Source organism: Megascapheus bottae, chromosome 28 (genome assembly GCF_031878675.1).
Source record: "Megascapheus bottae isolate mThoBot1 chromosome 28, mThoBot2.hap1, whole genome shotgun sequence".
Classification (NCBI taxonomy): Eukaryota; Metazoa; Chordata; class Mammalia; order Rodentia; family Geomyidae; genus Megascapheus; species Megascapheus bottae.
This window is the reverse complement of record NC_143536.1, coordinates 17,101,427-17,117,875: the sequence shown is the minus strand read 5'-3', so window position 1 is coordinate 17,117,875 and position 16,449 is coordinate 17,101,427. Positions and strand designations below refer to the sequence as shown.

At 51.7% G+C, this 16,449-nt stretch overlaps 1 protein-coding gene across 1 annotated transcript in view; it reads right to left on the bottom strand.

The window, feature by feature from the left end:
* Positions 1-4,651: 4,651 nt before the first annotated feature.
* Specc1l (sperm antigen with calponin homology and coiled-coil domains 1 like) overlaps positions 4,652-16,449 on the bottom strand; it is a 143,298-nt gene continuing 131,500 nt past the window's right edge. The window contains exons 14-16 of the mRNA XM_090320687.1: positions 8,476-8,592; positions 7,685-7,744; positions 4,652-6,441 (exon numbers count right to left, since the gene is read on the bottom strand). Coding sequence (XP_090176813.1) covers positions 6,352-6,441; positions 7,685-7,744; positions 8,476-8,592 — 267 coding nt within the window. The 3' untranslated portion in view covers positions 4,652-6,351. The remainder of the gene's footprint in view (positions 6,442-7,684; positions 7,745-8,475; positions 8,593-16,449) is intronic.

Genomic DNA, 16,449 nt, shown 5'->3' with positions numbered 1-16,449 from the left:
AGGCACCAATCTCATTTAAAGGGTCTCAGTCTTGATCACCTGACAGTTTTCCTGGCTCATCCTTGGGGCCAAAGGCTGGTCTCATTCCAGCCTAGCCACTGGTCTTTGTGCCAAGAAGGCGAGTTAACCTGAGGATCCAACATTGGTGTCACTTGAGACCCTGGGGATACTACTAGTCCCCCAGCTGCTACGCCTCTTCCTGGGATACCTTCCTGGCCTCAAATCTGCCACCCCCACAACCCCTCAGGCTGGACCCCTTCTGAGCTTGCCCCCACTTCCCTCAGGGAACCAGCTTTTCTGAGTGAAAAGGAAATCCAAACATCAGGCAGGGATGCAGCCCTGGGACCAGATGCTGGAGCTTCTCTGGCATTCCCAAAGGCCTTCTAGGAACCCATTAGTTTCTGCTCTGCTATCTCCTGGAACTTGAGGGGGGGGCTGCCTGGTTAGGGACCCACTCCCAAGGCTTTGGCTCCCCAGTCTCTATTCTGGACCTTCTCATGAAGTAGATCACTTTTGGGGGGGTCCCTTCTTACCTACTTATTTGGGTCCACACTTATTCAAGTCTTCAGCTACCCTGTTGCTTTGTGGGACCCTCTTGTTCCCTAGCCCACGGTGCGGGGCCAGATGTTTTTTTTCTTTATTTGTCACTTCCATTATGGGCCCAACACCTTCCACCAGATTCCCTGCATGTGGCCAGGCCTCATTCGCAACATGAAAATTCATTGTGACACAGTCCTCAGGGTCTGGGCAGAACTCTATCATTCTGGGGGAAAGCTGTGTCCTAAGCCAAACTGGTCAGGCAGGAATTAGTGGGACTCCAGCTCCACTGGGCCCAGAGTTGCTAAAGGAGCCAGATCTAAGGGGCTGGCGAGGGAGCTGCCCCACACAGCCCAGCCCCAGCCTGTTCCTGGAGGAACAGCAACAGGTCAGCAACAGGTCTACCTTCTGTGACTCTGTTGGTCCGGTGTCCTCTGTTAGGCACACTGACTAGTTGTCGAGATGAGGCCCACTGTGGTTTTATACTTGAGTTAGGGAAGGGAGTGGCCTTAAGGACACCTACTTCCACTCTGCCTGTCCTGTGGGTGCCTGTGTCTATCCCGGGCCAGGCCACACCCCTTAAACAAAGCCTCTGTGTTTGCCTGGATGAACCCTTACCAGCCACAGGACCCATTCATGTGCCCGTGGAAACTTCGAGAGTGAAGGGCCTAGGTCTGTGCAGAGCATGGCTACTTAACCCTTTGTGGACATGGGAATCCCTGGCAGCTCTAGCTTCTAGGTCTGGGCCTTCCATTCCCTGTGTCAGCCCCAGGCAGGCTTTGAAGGCTGCAGGGGTCCGCCCTTCCTTCCGTCTAGGCCCTGGCTCCTCAGGACACATAGTGGGGCCAGCTGGGCCTTCTCCTGCTCCAGAATTCCGTTCTCAGATGACCCGCCCCCACCCCACCTCTCGGCCCTTTGTTCCTGCCCAGGATGCACCTGGGTGGCCTCTGGCCCTCATTGTTTGCTCTGGGGCCAGCTGAGCCTCATCAGGGAGCAAGACCTGCCAGGACCAGGGCCACACACCAGCTGGCCCCTAAGAACCAACCAAATCTCAGGTGCTCAACTTGTCATCCTGTGAGCTGGGACTGCATAGGGCTCCAGTTTATCCTCAGTTTAAATGAAGTCCTGAAAAGGCAAGAATCATAGCTGAGGAAGCAACACATGGGGGGATTCCCACCATACCCCAGCCTCCACTCAACCCTGTAGAAAGATGCTCTGTCCCCATCTGCTTCTGGCCATGTAGGGGCCCTGGCCAGCCAGCGTGCTGACCTGAGGTCTTGGTGTAGGTGGGAAATAAGGCCTGGGGAGATGATGGCTGTGGCTTGAGCTCATGGTGGGCAAAGAGCCTTCTGCTGCCCCTCAGGCCAGCAGTCATCCTGGAGACCACCCTCGTCGCCTCCCCATTTTCCCACATGAGGATGCTTGGGGGTCCCCACTTCACAGATGTGGGATCAATTCCAGCATATTGCAAGCGCTGGTAGTCCACCAGAGGGAGGATCCCGGAGTCGTGACTCCTGCTCAGCTCAGCTCCCTTCTGTCTGCCTTCCTACACCGGGCCCCACAGATACTTTGTAGGAACAAAGATGGGCCCTCCAAGCCTGGATCTTGGGCGGGGTGCAGGTGGAGCTGTCAGCTAGCTCTCCTCAGGCTCTCATCCAGGAAGCCCTACCTGCTCTCCCATAGATGTCCTCATCTGTTGCTGTTTGAGCTCTGGCCAGCAACCAGACTAGCCCTTACTCACCAGACCCGAAGCACAGAGACCCATTTAGAGGGACAATGTGAAACAGCCTGGGGCTGGATGTCATCAGGATGGGGTCAGTGTAGGCACAGGGGGCCATCAAGGTCTCTAGCACAACTGCTCAGAACTCTAGATCCTTGCGCTGGCCCTCTCTGGCCCTCTCTGGTCCTAGGAACTTGTTTCCTCTTTTCATTCATCAAACTCTCAATGAGTTTCTGGACCCTTCCCTAAGTCAAGTTCCAACTGATTTCTCCTCAGAAGTGCTGTTCTGCAGCAGGCAGTGTTAGCACTAAGAGGCCACAAAGTCCTTGGTCAATTTCAGAGCCCTGCAACCTCCAGGCAGATGAACTGGGCTCTTCAGGGAGCGTGAGGGACCCATAGTTGGAGGGATCCGGGTCCACCAGTAGGCTGGTACCAACTCTACTCCTGCCATCTTAGCCTGAGACACATGGCTGTTGATAGGGAGCTTGAACCAAGTCCCAGCACTGCCATACAGGCTCCAAAACTGTAAGAGGGGCCTGCTCTCCAGGCTCCAGAGCAAGACCTACTGGTTACCCTTCTCACTTGCAGCTTACTAGCACAGCTGGAAGGCAGGGTTTACAGATGCTCAGGATCAACCGGATTCAAGACAGGGGGACCCTGGGGACACTCAGACCCAAGTAGGCCTTAACCCATAGACCTCTCCTGCATGTGGCATGTGTAAAGCGACAATATATTGTTGGAGCTCAGGGACAGAGTGCCCAGACCCAGCATTCAAGGCCCAGGAGTGGCACAGAAAGCCAAAAAATACTCAGCATGCAGCATTACCCCTTTGCAATAAAGCTTGGAGGGAAAAGGGCCAGAGGTTTTGTTTAGAAGAGGCTTAGCAGTGCAGGGCTTGGACTCCACCCCTCGTATTAAAGAAAAAAAGCAGAGTCAAAAGCATCTTGGTTGCCCCTGGGGGTAGTGGTGGTGTAGTTGTTGTAGTCGTATGTCGCATGTAACAGTATGGTATTAGTATGTTGTTACTGGGGCTTGAATTCAGAGCCTCATACTCTCCTGTAGCTTTTTCATTTAAGGCTACCACTCTTATCACTTCAGCCATAGCTCTACTTCCAGTTTTTGCTGGTCAACTGGAGATGAATCTCATCTACAAATAATGACCCTCAGATCTCAGCCTCCTGAGTACCACGAGCCAATGGCACGTAGCTGGGAGAACGCATGTGTATATGTGCATGTGCATACATATATTTGCCCCTTTAATTTCATATATCCTGAAAATTATTTTTGCCAGTTCTGGGGCTTGACTCAGGGCCTGGGCACTGTCCCTGGACACTTTTTGATCAAGGCTAGTGTTGTGTCACAGCACCACTTCTGGCATTTTCTGTATATGTCGTATTGAGGAATTGAACCCAGGTCTTCATGCATGTTAGGTGAGCACTCTACCACTAGGCTATGCTCCTGGCCCTGAAAATTATTTCTTAAGATATCAGATTTCTAAAAACTCTTGGGACATCCCAGTGGCATATGTCTGGGCTCTGTTGGTGTTTCTGGGTCACAGGACCAGCCACAGAATCCCTGTGGTATGACAGTGTAACCTCTAGTGCACCTGCCACACAGACCAAAGACCTGCCTGGCCTGAGGGGCACCCCGGCAGTCCACAGAGTATTCCACGTCGGCCAGGCCTTCCTTCAGAGAATTTGCCCTGCAGCCTGCCTGGACTGCCAGTGCCTTCTCAGGAGCCAGCTTCGAGGGTCTGACTTATCAGAGGGGCTGCGGGAAGCAAGTGCAAACCAGGAAGTGCAGACTTGTCCTGTTTCAACAGTTTTAATACATTCAAGAGTATTTACTGAACAAAATAACAAATTATCCTCCGTCAGCAGAAATCTGTGATAGAAATAGAAACGTAACTGGCCCTTTTGCAATAAAGCTTGTGCTTGAAGGGAAGAGCAAAAGTGAGTCCTAGAGGCTTCACAGCAGGTGCCCCTAAAAGGGGACACCTCCAAAGGTCATTTTTGAACACGCATGACACTTGGTAGTCAGGTCCACAGAGCAGATGGTGTTGGAAGGGCCTTTTAGAAAAGGCAAAAGGCAATGCTCTGGAGCCTCTGTGGACGTCTTTGCAAGGGTGGGCAGCCGGATTCACACTAGAGAGGGTCCTCTAGACAGGCAGGGTTGAGACGGTCCTTGCAAGCCCACTGTCCGCCCTTCCTGCTGTCCCCAGGCCTAGGCTGAGTCCTTGGATTCCAGAACAGAAATGCCATCTGCATGACCACAGCCCATGGCAGTGCCTGCCTCACGAACCTTCCAAAGACACAGTGGAACTCCACCCTGCCTGCTCGCTGCTTCACCCAGCTGTGAACTGCATGCCCAAAAGGGGGGGGAAAAAAAAAGACATCTTTCTACTTCATAGGACAACACATCCCACTCATGACATAATAAATAAACAAAAACAGGACTGGGCAGGCTTCCTCGACAGCAAATGAGAAGAGGGGAGCGACATTCAGAGATGACCACTCTCCCACAGACGGTCACTCATGCTGACTGCCAACTGCCGGCAGAGCCACAGGACACAAAAAGGGCTGGCCCTGCACCAGCAGTCTTCCGGAATGACCTATGGCATGAGGCTATCTACCTGGCCATCCCTTTAACTGAAAATGGGCATTCACAAAGGAGCCCCAGCCCGCGGGGCAGCAGCCTGGCGGACACGTTGAGGGCCTGTAGACGGGGTACGTGGCAGCTATCATTCGCCTTGTAGTGAAGTCACACAGGTCTCATACACAGACACACAGCCCACTCCCAAATATCCACACACGCGTCAAGTTCTCATCTATGAGTGGTTTGGCCCTGGCCCACATTTGGACCGGGTGGGTGTCCTGGGCGCTCCTCTTTGTGTCCATCTAGCGAATGGAGCGGTGACAGCTCTGCAGGAGGTCCGTCTTCCTCGTGGTGCTTTACAGGTGCCAAATATACTTGTGCTCTGGAAGCGACAGGTGTCAAACAGCCACCACTGAGGGAGGAGCCTGCAGGACATGGGCTCCTGTTGTCCAAAGCAGGCTGCCGAGTTCCAGCCTGGATGTGGCCAACAGCTCAGCTGTGAGGAAGGCTTGCGCTCACGCAGTGCAGGCCCGGCACCTGGGAGGGCCGGCAGCAGGCACAGGGTTCGCATCCTGACAAGGGACTAAGGCACTGTCTTACTTTCTGCCCGGGAGGATGAGTCTCAGTGCACCAGCATGGCTGAACCCCTGGCTTCCTAAAGCCCATCATCTGCCTCCTGCTGCTACTTCTTCCACAAAACCTTGCTGTCCACGCTAACACCCAAACCGTGTTTTATTCCTATGCTTATGGAAACAAGTCAACTTTGGTACTAACAGAATAGGAGCCATTTTCCCTGGTATTGCTTGTAATAAACAGAATTTTGAACTAGGGAAGCGCCTGTGACCTGTCCTTTGCAGGGCTGGAGAGGGGAGGCTGGGCGCCAGGCCAGGGCCCTGCCTGCTTCAGAAGACCGGAGCTGGCCGCAGTGTGGCCCTGTCCAGCCATGGATGTGGATTCTCTTCACTCAGGTTGAAAACTCCTAAACCACAGCCACCCAGTGAGGCCCGTCATGTGACCGTCCCACTTCCAGTGAAGAGCTGAGGCTGGACGCGCCCCAGTGCTGGGACGCAGACACCTGCCAGGCCTCCACTGTCCTCCGGCTCCCATCACCTCTGAGGGGACGCACTTGATGTCAGGTGAGAAGCTGTGGCTTAAAAGATTTCACTGGCCCATGGCGCCCGCCCCCTTTAATCCCACTAAACCCCAAGTTTAGCTGGGTGCCAGCCTTGCTGTGTTTACTCCCCAGGGCACCAATGCAGTCAATGCTCTCTTCAAGGAAGCAGCTGCTGCTGCACGTGCATTCCCGGGGTGCACTCAGGGGAGCTGGCGTTGTGGGGGGCCACACAGCCCGAGTTCTCCCGACTCACAGGCCTTGGGCTGAGGCGCCCGCACTGCAGGCCAGCCCAGAGTCGCGGAAAGCTTTAGGCGTGCATAGCTAATGGCATGGGTGTCACTTGGCAGCCGCAGAGGTCCCAGCTGGTTGCGGATCTACCTGGCGCTCAGGTTTCAAAGTACTTGTAGATGGCGGTCACGTAGAGCATCACGTTTTGCCAGTCTGGTCGCTCAGTCCGCACCATCTCATTAATGTCCTGGCACAGAGAAGAGGCTCAGTTAGGACCGCAGGTCACCTCCTGGCCCATCCCAATAATAAGGGATTTTTAGTCTAAGCCTGACTGTCCTTTCAGTCAGTGCCCCGGGGAGTACCTCCTGCCCTTAGCAACCTCCATGAGGCAGCAGAGAAAGGCTCAGCGCAACCATCTTGACTATAAGGTTTCTTAGAGTAGGGAGACTGCTCATTTTTTTTTCTCTTGGTCCTGGGGTCTGTCTTGTGCCCCTGCCCCTGGTAGGAGGGTTTCTGATAAGGACTCCCAGTCTTCACTGTGCACCACAAATGCCCATCAAGTTGCTCAGGTTTTCCTACACTTGGCTCAACCTCAAGGCTGAAGCCAATCCAACTAGCTAGCTAGCTAGCTAGCTAGGTTTAGGCTTGCTTCTTCCTTCCTTCCTTCCCTCCCTCTCTCCTTTCCTCTCCCTTACTGGAACTCAGGGCCTGGGTGCTGTTCCTGAGCTTCTATGCTCAAAGCTAGCACTCTACCATTTTAGTCACAGCTCCACTCTTAGCTTTTTGTGACAAACTGGAGATTAAGAGTCTCATGAACTTTTCTAGCCAAGTTAGCTTTGAACCACAATTCTCAGATCTCAGCCTCCTGAGTAGTTAGGATTACAGGCACGAGCCACCAGCATCCAAAGACTGCCCATTGTTTATATAAGAGCTTTCCATGTATGATGTGAAATGTCCAGCCAGTAAGGGGACAAAAATGGTGGCTTCTCTCCCTAGATAGCCTGACAGGAGGCACGTGAGTGAGCACATCTCCAGGAATTTCCAGCATTCTTGTCGTGGTGAACATTCTTGTAGAGGAATTATGACTGTAAACACTTCCTCAAGGTCCATGCTGCCGTTACAAGTTGGGGTGATCGGCACCCAGGGAGGTGACGCTGGAGGATGGTAGGGAGACTCTGGGAGCAGTCTGTGGCTTCACCTGATCACACCAGGGTCTTTTCCTGAGCTCTGCTCCAGGCTGCAGCACTGAGAATGGCCCTGCCCTCTCCCTCTAGAGCCACAAAAGGCTAGGTGCCTCTGACACTCATTAAATGGATGAAATGGTTTTCTCTGAGCTTCCCAAGTGCTTCCTGAGGGTGCACAGGGATGGCCCGGGAGCACCCCACACAACAGGACGCTCTCCCTTGTGCTCATCCACAAAGAGGCCCCTCACCCAATGACCACCCCCTAACAAGGGAGCCCTGCCAGACTCCTACAGAGCACAAGCTCACCAGGGTGGATTTGATCCCAACACTTTCAGCTGCCTGGAAGGCCAGTGTAAAGTTCCTTTTCTGTTAAAAGAAAAGAAAAGAAAAGAAAAGAAATAAATATCATTTTGTTGCAGTATATGGCCAATGCAAGGAATAAAGCACAGACCTCTTTGACACTTGGGATCAAAGTAAACCTATGCCCGGGCCTTAATGCTTGCCAAGTACCCCAGGGACAGGCGCTTCTCCAGCCAGCTGTGAGTTCTTTCTTCACTCAGAAAGACTCAGTTCTGACAGGCCATTCTTAACCGCTTGGATCCATATGAAAAAAGCTAGAAACATGCATCTCCCAAGAGTCTCAAAACCGGGATCTTCTAGGGCTACTTGCAGACTTAAGGTGCCATGGGAGACTCGGGGTACTAGGGCAGAGGGTCTGATTCTGCTGCCTGAGCAGTACCCTGTACTGTCCTAGCACAATATAGGCCAGGCTATCAACAACAGCATGGTCCTGAGGCAACAGGAGACTGCCTGGCATCTTACACCATCAACTTCCGTGGCCACTTCGTAAAGCTCTGGGCACCCAGGAAAGACTACGAGCCCACTGGGAATAATGTCATGTGGAGAATTCTGAACCAGCCACATGTTCCACACAGGGCGAGTTAGGGATGGACTGGCTGAGAACATAAGACCAATCCCAGAAGGAGGCAAATCCAAGGCAGGTGTGTCATGAGACAGGGCTGTGGCGTGTAGGCCATGGACAGAGGGCACTGTGCCCACTGTGAGCCAGCTCTTGGTGGGGGGGGGGCCTGCCTTACCTTATCCTGGCTGTTCAGTTCTTGATATGGAATGTGGGCAGGAAGGTAGGTGTGCAGGAGTGCGCAGAAGGCTAGCCCATCATTCCAGCTGCTGCTGAAGTTTGTGATGTCAATATTCTGAGGGAAAAGGACAACGACATGTTATTCACACTATGATTCTCAAGCGTGTACAAGACGGTCAGACAGGCCTGAAGATCACGCGGCCTCCAAAACACAAAAACCAAACCCCAGCAAGAGTGAACTGTACAGAAACCCTAGCGTGTTGTGGGCCAAGTCTCAGGACCCCCTTGGTGTCTATGGGCCTTTTATGGATTCCCCATCCTACCAATCAGCTGCTGCCCCTGGCATGGTCACATTTGTACTTGTGACATAATTTATAAGCTGCTCCAAACATTGAGAGGCCAGGTCTGGCTGTAGTGACAATGCAGATTGCTAGAGGTGGGTAACAACCAGTGAGGTTTATGAACACTTTATTAAAATGCAATTCATCCCTCACTGTTTGTCAAAGCACTTATGAAAGACCCTCAAACTGGACATGGGGACATAAGCCTGTAACCCCCGCAAGCTGGAGGCTCACATGAGGAAGAGAATCAGTTCCAGGCCATGTAAGGGAAGCCCTGTCCCAAGCAACTACATTGTCCTAGACTGTGTGCCTCTCGGTAATTCAGAATGCCTTCTGTCCACTCAGAATGCTGACAAAGGAGCCCAAAGACTCAATGCCACGTTATTGGTCCTTAGTTAAAAAAATAATTTTAATGATGGACTGTGTATAATCTCTACGATACACCAAGGATCCCCATGAATTCTTTTTGATTTTCCATTTGGTTACTTTTTATTTTTTTTATTGCATTTTATTGTCAGGGTAATGTTACAGTTACATTCATTAGATAGTGGGTATATTACTTCTTGAACATGAATACCCCTTCTCATGTTTTTGTCCCACTTTCCCTCCCCTCCCCCCTCCAAATCATCTTATCCCTGTGAATTCTTTTAAGAGGCCCCTTATCCAGGTTCTAAATGAAAGATACTTGCAGTTATACAAGAAACAGACTCATCATGCTTTCATTTCATTGAAACTCAGCTGGTGTGTAGTCTTTACCCTTATTTGCAAAAGTCTGCAGATGAAACTACATGGTTCAAATTGGGAATTCACACTTTGTGTAAATGATACGAGTGGAAAAAGTGGTGTCCGCCCCCAGCACTTCTCATTTCCCGCCTCACTGTTTATTTCACACTGTTTTCAACTGAGAGTTAGCTGCCGGCTCACTGAGAAAGCCCAGATCTCTTTTCTTAAGTCGGAGCTGCACTTTCTACTCCCAGAAATGAGCAATTCGCCGAATAACAACATGGAGTTTTACAAAGTTTACAAAGCACTTCACCATTCTCAGCCTTTCTTTACCAGCTACTAGCATCGCATGCCCAGTAGGGGAGCCAGCTCAGAGAGGAGGGTCAGACAGGGATGGAGGGACAGAAAGAGGAGGTGGCAAGGGTGTGTTCATGGAGGGCCAAGCTGGTCAGTTCAGGCTGGCTCCTCCCAGCATCACCATCTCAGTGCATAGGCCCCCCACTGCAGCTGCGCCTGCGCACAGCACTCCCCTCTGGGCAATGGCACTAAGAGCAAGGGTTACTTAGGTCATTTCCTCTCAGGAACCAGCGCCTCCAATCTGGCTGCAGGGGAGAGAGGCCACATGAAGGTACACTGAGTGGAAAAGGCTGGCAGTGGGCAGGGTCCTGCGCCTCTGTTGGGAGTGATGGGTCCACCTGCTCATCTGATTCCCAGGAGTTCTTAGCTAGCCAGGGGCAGCACGCTCCATCTGGGAGAAACCAGGCCCTGGGAGATAGGGCAAGGCAGCAGGGAGGGCAGGTATGGGAGCCCTGTGAGCTGCTTCTGTGAGGTTGGCCAGCACCTGTTTTTTTTTTTTGTCATTGTTTACAGTCCTGAGGGCGAAACCCAGGGCCCTCGGTGGAAGGCCAGGCCCTGGCCACAGTGGAGCAGTCTTACAGATGGCATCAAGTATGGTTCCCATGCCCTGTGCAAAGCACAGGGTAGAGAGGAGGCAGGAAGAGGTGTATGTGGGAATGAATGGGGCAGCCTGACCAGCTATAGGGTCTGTAGGGCTCTGGGTAAATGAAAACAAAGGATAGATACCCTGCTTAGAATACAGAGGAAAATCATCAACAAATGGTATTAATATTTAAGAAAGGACCCCAAAAAACACAGTATGAAGTCCAACACTCCAGCCCCAAGCCTCTGGCAAGTCCCCGTGGCTAAGCAGCTGACAAAGGAGCCATGGCACCGGCCTTGGTGCGAGGGGCAGGGCAGGAAGCGCTTAGTAACATGTGGCACTCCCCACGAGGCCAGCGGCAGCACCTCACTGGACGTCACACTTGCTTCTGGAGGAAGACAAAGCTCCTCTTCCTGCCACAGGGTCCCTCTGCTCTCTCGACTGGAGGCAGCTCCTCCAGTGGCGGACGTGCCTGGCCTCACTGCCTCGCAGCAGAGGCTCTGGTGCCCCAGCTGAGGCCCCACTTCCTCCAGACACGCCGAGCCCTTGCTGAGAAACTGTCTTCCCGACCCTCCAGGAAGAGACGCCACCAGGTCATGGGCCACGGAACCCAGAGGACATTCACATGGCATTCAGTGACAACATCATTTCAGATCAAAACAAAGCCCGATGTCAGGCTGGCTGCATCACTTCCTCCCTTCCCCACCGGCTGCGGAGGGACAGCAGACCAACAGGTAACGTGGGGACCAGGCACTCCAAAGCCTCCACCCTACCTGAAGGCTCTGCAGAGGCCGAAGGACTGATGCGGAGGTGGGGGACACGAGAAGCCTAAGGGATCTGCCTCTGATCCCAACCCAATGAGCACTTCCCCTCTTTCTATATTCCAGGCTCAAGTCTAGCTACTAATGAGATGATATGCAGTAGGTCACAAAGGTCATGTTCAGAGGGTGAGAAGACAGGCTCAGTGCTAGAAAAGGCAGCAAGAAGCCAGGCACGCGTCCCCTCTCAGAGGAGAAAGCCACCAAAGGACACAGCACCATTCTGCATACACTCCAGAGATCACTGCACACCTGCACCCACTCCTAAACCTGGACTAGGAGTGGGATCCTGGCCCCTAGGGGAGAGCAAGTGTGGGCAGAGGGCCCAGGGCCCAACTCCGCCATTGCAGGTGGCCCTCACAAGTGGCCTCTCAGTATTTTCTCACTGGTTGGACCTCACAGGACAGCCTGATGTCCTGTCCCTGCTCCCCCTTGAGGTCAAAGCCAAACTTTGACAATTTATAAGCAAAAGGCAAGAGTGCACACACGTGAACCCTCCTGGAGATAAAGTGTTCGCCTCCTGTGGGGGGAAAAAAAACCCCCACCTAACTATATACCACCAACGTAACACTTGTGGGCAGGGTGTGGGCCAGACCCGACACACTTCCTGGGCACGTGACCCTGGCTTGATCTTGGGCTTCTTCCATAAAGGGAATGTATAAACACTACCTACACATGTGAGGCGCTGCGCTCCCATAGCCCAGGCTGAACCCCCTGGGCTCAACACCCTGGGCTCTTACAGCTTTCCTGCTGCAGACTGTACCTACCACGTCCCATACGAGCCATACAAGCCCCGGACACCCCAGCTGTCCTGCCCAGCTCCTCACAATACAATGGACCCTATAAACCTCCACCTGCCCTCAGATGAAAGAGGGGGGGCAGCCACCTGCCACTGTGTGTTGCCCTCCCTTCTTCCTCTCTTCCCCCCAAATCCCAAAGTGTTCCTGCCTGCAGCAGCACTGGTAGCCTCTCCATGGACCTGCGGGCCTGAAGAGGCTTTTCAGAATCCACACAAACAGCTGAATTCTTCCTCAATGAAACACCTTCACTCAGGACTGCAGTCCAAGCGTAGACTCTCATTGAAAGCGGCCACAGCCATGTACTGAAGGAGGGCTGGGACCAACTGCTCCTTCTGAAGATGCACTGGCCTGTTCAGTGGATCCTCGCTTGGGGCCGCTGTGCCATCAACCAGGGCCAGGCCTTTGGGGTGCTGCTTTGAGGCTGAGATGGGGCTAATGGTGGTAGTAATGGCAGAGGTCTGAGACAGGTATGGGCTGGAGGGAAGATTGGCTGGAGTGTAACAGATACTTAGGCGCTGAAGTAGACTCATCTGGTGACCTGGAGGAGTATGCACTCTGCTTCTGGAAGGGTTCCAGCTGACAAGGAGGTACATTTTCAGCAAAGTCTGAGGTACTCAAGACCCCCTGCAGGGATCCAGTGGAACAGACACCTGAGTACAGAACTTGGGAGACATTCTATGGAGAGGAAGAAAAGCAGATACCACCAGTGTCCTGGTCCCACTGAGGAGGGGGCAGCAGGGAGTGAAAAGGAGACATTGAGGGGTAGGGGCAGGCAGAGAGCAAAGGAACAATGTGCTTAGAAGAGGAGGTGGGGTGTGACCTTGGAGGAGAGCACTAGCTTGGCATGTGGGAGGCTCTGTGATGAAAAACTAAGAAAATAAAAAAGCAGTGAAAGAGGAGAGACACTAATAGATGTAGTAGTGCTGCTGAGAGGACGAGAAGACTTTAAAAACCATCTCCTGGGGCCGGGAGTTTGGCATAGTGGCAGAGTGCTTGCCTAGCATGCACGAAAACCCAGGTTTGATTCCTAGCTACTACATACATAGAAAAAAGCCAGAAGTGGTGCTGAGCCTCAAGTGGTAGAGCTCTGTCCTTGAGAAAGTTCAGGGATGGTGCTCAGGCCTGAGATCAAGCCCAGGACTGGCAAAAAAAAAAAAAAAAAAAAAATCCAGGATTTAAAAACCATCTCTTAAAATTAATAACATTTGGGTCACATTAACCACAGTCAAGTAAGGCCAATGAAAGGGAGAACAGCCACAAATCAGGTTTAAGAAGCACAAAGTAGACAACTTGTAACAGTGCTGGACAGGCTGAAGTTTGGCATAGGGTTAGAAGCTTGTCTATCATGTACTAGAATGGGGGCTTTTCCCCCAGCACAATAAAAACATAAATAAACCAGCTGGCCCACCTGCCTACCTGCCTGCCAGTACTCTAGCTTCCTGGGGGGGGGGGGTCGGCAGAGATCAGGAGGGTCACAGTTGGAAGCCAGCCTAGGCAAAATGTTCATGAGACACCCCACCCCCCAAACCAACAATAATAAATCTACACTTTTTCTTCCAGGAAAGGTGGATCCCCAGCTGCAGACAGGGGCTGCAAGTATCCCAGCCACATGGACAGTCACTAGGGAAGCCAATCAATCATAGAAACATAAGCTCTTCTTCCAGCCAAAGTTGAACTGCTCTTACCACTTGAGCCACACCCCTAGCTCTTTTAACATCAGTTTCACATAGTGCCTCCTGTTTGTTACCACGCTGGCCTGGACTGTGATCATCCTATTTATGCCTGCCACCGGCTAGGACTACAGACACATGCTACCATGTCCAGATTTGGTTGCCATGGGTCTCGTTAACATTTTGGGTTGGCTGGCCTTGAACTGTGGTCCTTCCAAATCTCTTCTTCCCTAGTAGTCCAGATTACAAATGTCAGACATCAGGCCAGGTTTCAAACTTACTTTTTTTGTGTGTGGAGAGGAAAATGCACAAGAATGAAAAGACTTTTTTTTGGGGGGGGTCCCCGATTGTGGGGCTTGAACTCAGGGCCTGGGTGCTGTCCCTGTGTTCAAGACTAGTGCTCTAGCACTTTGAGCTACAGCTTCACCTCTGGTTTTTGGATGGTTAATTAAAGATAAAAAAAAAATCTCACAAACTTTCCTACCTGGGCGGGCTTTGATCTGTGATCTCAGCCTCCTGAGAAGCTGGGATTATAGGCACGAGCCACCAGCATCTCACTGAAAGACTTTGTATTGTTCAACATTCACAGGCAGTAGTGTCTATCCAAGAAGGAAAACAATTTTCTTTTTAGAACAGATAAAGGAACCATGCTAGTAATTGTAATGCAAGATCCTAACTGATGAGTCCACATTTTATATATAGTTTTAGGTCCCCTGAGGGCTTCTTTTCTTCTATAAGCTAATTTTCTATCTGGATCAGAGTAGACAAAGCAAAAGCCCAAGAAGCTCCTGCCCCATTGTGCCCTAGGGGCATGCCACCCTGCCATCTAGGCCATTCCTACCATGAAGGACAGAGCAGTCGGCTCTCAAGTGCCTCTTCATGTGCTTTCCACTTGACACATGTAAGGCCACCAGAGCCCGCATGGGCAGATGTCACTGCTCCTCTGCCCTTATGGGGATGTGACCTGCCTGTGGTCACCAAGGTGGGCCTCTTTGAATGTTCCCTAGTATGCACAAAATATCTAGAAATGCTTGAATTTGTCTGAAGCTTAATTAAGGGCCATCACCTCCCCCCCCCCCACAATACCACATGCTCTTTAAATAGCTATTAAGGTTCTGATCTATTTAAGGAAATGCCATTTTTATGTGCACAGGGCAAGAAGCCAAAAGGCATGACTCATCTCTCATCACCCACTTCCTCATACCCATGGGGCTGTGCGGAGTGGAATCCACAGGACCACACGCGGCAGAGCCGTCTGCCTCTGCACAAGAACCAGCTTTGAGACAGGATTCACAAAGGAAACCTGCTGGGAAGTTACAGCCTGGCTTTCAGGATCAAGGGTGAGTTACCACCCTACCCAGACACCCACCCCACACCAGGAGGCAGGATTTGGAGGGGTCTGAGAGCCTGAGTGAGAGAGGAAGAGGCACCTTTTGTGTGTGAGCTGGTGTCACAGGATGTAATGTCTGCAAGTGAGGAAATCATGACCAAGATGTGATTTTGCACCTGCCCCCCTCCCAAAGCTATTCAACACAGATGGCCCAGAGGCCCTAGAGGTGTGAATGGAGCATATATGGCCCTGGGCCACTGTGTCTCCTTCCTGAAGCTGAGCCAATCTCTGTTCTATGATGTGGAGAGGAGGTGCCCCTCACAGTGCAGAAGGAATAAGCCAGGACAGGCAGCCAAGGAAGCGCATGAGCCTATCAACTCAGGCACAGTGTCTTGTGCTTCTGCCCCTGGAGGGAGGGTCTCTAACAAGGACTCCCAGTCTTCACTGTGCACCACAAATGCCCATCAAGTTTCTCAGATTTTCCTACACCTGGCTCAACCCCAAGGCTGGAGCCAATACAACTAGCTAGCATAGGTTTAAGCTTTAAGCTTGCTTGCTTGCTTGCTTTCCTCAGATCTCAGGCTCCCAAATGCTAGGATCACAGGTGTGAGCCACTAGGGTAGTGCCAGGTGTAAGTAGCATTTTCTTTAGAGATCTCTCTCCAACTGACATTCTTTGCAGGCCTAGAGGGAGGCGCACCTATCCAAACAGAGACTGGGTACCAAGCTCAATGGGTGGGAGTGTGTGAAACATGAACGCCATGCATGCGTGAGGACACTCAGAAGCACACCCAACCTGGTCTGAAGGCCATGTGCTTAGACATCAAGGGACAGTACCAAGCAGCAACCAACGAGTCCATCAAGGAGTTTCTTTGTAAAGAAAAGTTACACTAACAACAGAGTGACTGACAGAGGAGTATCGAGCACTGGTGGAAATAACTGCAGGCCACTCCAAGCAAACAGTGACGAGAAACAGTGCCAGGGCACACAACTCCAAGGAGGGGTGGGGAATTCTGCCAAAATGTGACACAGAATCACATTCAGCCCCTGGTTCTACTTAACAGTCTTACACCAGGGACAATATTCAACAGAATCCAAAGTAGATGATGCTCTCCTACAGGACATAGGATCCAGGTCCTTCAATAAAGAAACCATAAGAGCCAAGAGCTGGTGGCTCACATCTGAAATCCTTGCTACTTAGGAAGCTGAGATCTGAAGATGGCAGTTTGAAGTCAGCCTAAGCAGAAAAGTCTGTGAGACTCTTATCTCCAATTAACTAATTTAATTAAAAAAAAAAGTGGAATTGAAGCTATGGCTCAAGTGGTAGAGTGCTTGAGCACAAACGCTTAGG